The 2,882-nt window shown below is 32.5% G+C and overlaps 1 protein-coding gene across 1 annotated transcript; it reads left to right on the forward strand.

Moving 5' to 3' along the window:
• Nucleotides 1-271: 271 nt before the first annotated feature.
• Nucleotides 272-2,267, forward strand: LOC130668439 (protein obstructor-E-like). Its single transcript, XM_057470738.1, has 4 exons — nucleotides 272-436; nucleotides 937-1,338; nucleotides 1,450-1,663; nucleotides 1,863-2,267. Exons 1-4 carry the CDS (start codon nucleotides 400-402, stop codon nucleotides 2,005-2,007), a joined length of 798 nt encoding a protein of 265 aa, XP_057326721.1. The 5' UTR covers nucleotides 272-399; the 3' UTR covers nucleotides 2,008-2,267.
• Nucleotides 2,268-2,882: the final 615 nt, after the last annotated feature.

Consider the following 2,882-nt stretch of genomic DNA (forward strand, 5'->3'; position numbering starts at 1 on the left):
AAGTGGAACAATGATCTCTATCATACGTTTAGCCGTATTCAAAAAAATTTAATGTCAAGTAAAATATAAATTATAAACCTTTTTTCATAGAGGAAGAATTATATTAATTTTATAACAGCATTTTCAAAAGATGCCCCTCTCTCTCGAGCCGGATACCGAAGCACAATCAAGGGGCTCCGCATTATTCCTTCTTTGACGCTCTCGACTATAATTCTTTGGTAGGGGTGTGACACGTGACCAATGACATATATAAAGCAAAGAACTGGCAGGGCGCTAACAGAAATATCCATACCAGAGAAGACTATATACAATTTAGTTGTACTACTTAACTAATTTTTAGTATATGCTTGATATACTAAAAGTAACTATTTAAACAAAGTATTTTTAAAAATATACAAAATGAAGTACTACTTAATCTCAGCAATTCTTATTCTTGGTACGTAGACTCAAGAAAATTAATAAAAGTGTCCGAGAAAAGTGTTACAAAGTGTGGTTCTGAGATTTAAACTTTTAAATTCAAATTTCTACATATACTTTCTCAAATTATTTTTTATCGTGCTCAATTTTGTGCTCATTATTACTAACATTAAAAAAATGCTAATTATATTTTCTTAATTTTTTACTCAAGTTTGATCCCGGTATTTCTTTATAATTGATTGTTTTTTTGTTTAAATGGAACTCCGGTTTGTTAAACAAGACACCAGAAACGAATAAACGAAATGCTAAAAGTCTGCATAATAAGTGTACGCATATTGGCTTTGCTCTAAGAGTGAAAGTGCTTTGCGAAAGTTTATATATTTAACTTACATAAGATCTTCGTTATATTTGAGGATCGTGTTTCAAAATCGTATATTTAACATTAAATTAACATTGCGAAATTTCGACTAGATAAAATAAGTTAAATAAAAGTAACTAATAATTACGTGTTTTTCACAGGATCAAATGCACAGGAATCTTTCAAATGCCCTGATGATTTTGGCTTCTATCCTCATCATTTATCATGTGACAAATATTGGAAGTGTGACAATAATGTTGCTGAGTTAAAAACTTGTGGAAATGGTCTTGCCTTTGATGCTTCAGATGCTAAATTCCTTACTGAAAATTGTGATTATTTGCACAATGTTGAATGTGGTGAGAGAACTCAACTTGAGCCTCCAATCAGCACTCCTCACTGCTCTCGTCTCTATGGTATTTTCCCGGATGAGAAGAAATGTGACGTCTTCTGGAATTGCTGGAATGGCGAAGCATCCCGGTACCAATGCAGTCCTGGACTTGCTTACGATCGCGAAGCTCGTGTTTGTATGTGGGCCGATCAAGTTGCCGAATGCCGAATTGATGGTATGTATGAGCATTAAAATTGTTTATTGCTAAAAAAATAACTCATAATCTTATTATTGCTGTAGTATTTAAGCATACAATTAGTGCTCACAAGTATTTGTTTCATTGTAGAGGTAGCTGGAGGATTCGGATGCCCAGCTGCTGGAGAAATTGCTGGAGCTTCGGGAAGTTTTTCCAGGCACGCACATCCTGAAGACTGCAGAAAATACTACATTTGTATAGAAGGTATTGCTAGAGAATACGGATGTCCTGTTGGCACTGTCTTCAAAATTGGTGATTCCGATGGAAGTGGTGCTTGCGAAGACCCAGAAGATGTTCCCGGATGGTGAGTCGAGTAGATATAAGATATATTACATACTATTTCATGGATGGTAATCTATAAACACAGTAAATTGTTGAGGATATATTACCAGATTCTGATATGTATTTAATACAATTTCTGGCGCAGTAAAAACTTTTAAAATTCTATAAGTTTTTAATGATCAACGATTCTAATGACTACTTGCTTTGATTTCGCTTCACAGTGAGGATTACTACGGTGATTTGGATCTGAAAAGCATAAGAAAGAGCGAACTTCTCGCTGGTACAGATCAATCAAATTCAGGCAAACCACAAGGAAAGCCCAGGCCGAATCACGTGTCATCGAGACCTCAACCTGTTCAAGAATAATTAAATATCATTACTGATAATCATTTTTTTTTCTTCACTAATGTTATGTAAAAAAATTGTCAATATCTTTAAGATGATTAAAAGTTCATCGTGATGTTGGTTGGAGTGCCAAAGCTGTGACAAAATTGTAAAAAAAGATCAAATATGAAAATTTTTATATCTTGGCTATTTAATTATGTATAAAAAAAAATTTGCCTTATTGTTCATAACTATTTTTAAATGAAAATAAAAAACATTAATAAATGATTTTTTTTTTTAAATAAATTGTAGTTCTATTATTAAAAAAAAAATGCGCTTAAACATTATAATTTCTCTAACTCAATCAGTTTCAATCTACAATTATTATAAGTGTAGTGACATTATTAATTTAGTAGAGAAACAGTTTCATTTCATTTGTGATATCTGGCATTACATGAATTTATAATGGTCGGGGCTAGATATATTGATGAATATATTGAATAAAGAAAGTAAATTTCATGCATCAGAGAAAATGAAGCATACTATAGGTCAAGATATACAGTGTGTCCTACAATATATGTACAGACTTTAGGGGTAAAGATAAAATTATAATCTAAAACAATTTTTATCCCTGTCGCACTGATAACCAGGCATTAATTGAGAAAGTAGATAATCATAAGCGCTCTTTAACGGATAAGAAGTAAAAGTGGGGAAGCTAGAAGAGAAACACGGGCTCGCGGACTCGCCCCGCCAACGCTATAGTTAAAACAGCTCTCACAGCATCTAAATAAGGCAATGATTACTTATTTATTCATTTTATTATCTATTTTTGATACTCGGAGAAAACGAGTCTCGAAAATATTATAATATTGAATATATTTAAGTAAGAAATACTAATGTGAGTCAAAGATTGCGTT

The sequence above is a fragment of the Microplitis mediator genome, chromosome 5 (assembly GCF_029852145.1).
Source record: "Microplitis mediator isolate UGA2020A chromosome 5, iyMicMedi2.1, whole genome shotgun sequence".
In the NCBI taxonomy this organism is placed as follows: domain Eukaryota; kingdom Metazoa; phylum Arthropoda; class Insecta; order Hymenoptera; family Braconidae; genus Microplitis; species Microplitis mediator.

Bases quoted from the DNA above. Each gene is read 5' to 3' on its own strand.
- LOC130668439 (XM_057470738.1), top strand. From the start codon at position 400: ATGAAGTACTACTTAATCTCAGCAATTCTTATTCTTG. The intron at 1,339-1,449 runs GTATGTATGAGC...GTTTCATTGTAG, and splicing joins TGCCGAATGCCGAATTGATG to AGGTAGCTGGAGGATTCGGA. The intron at 1,664-1,862 runs GTGAGTCGAGTA...TTCGCTTCACAG, and splicing joins CCAGAAGATGTTCCCGGATG to TGAGGATTACTACGGTGATT.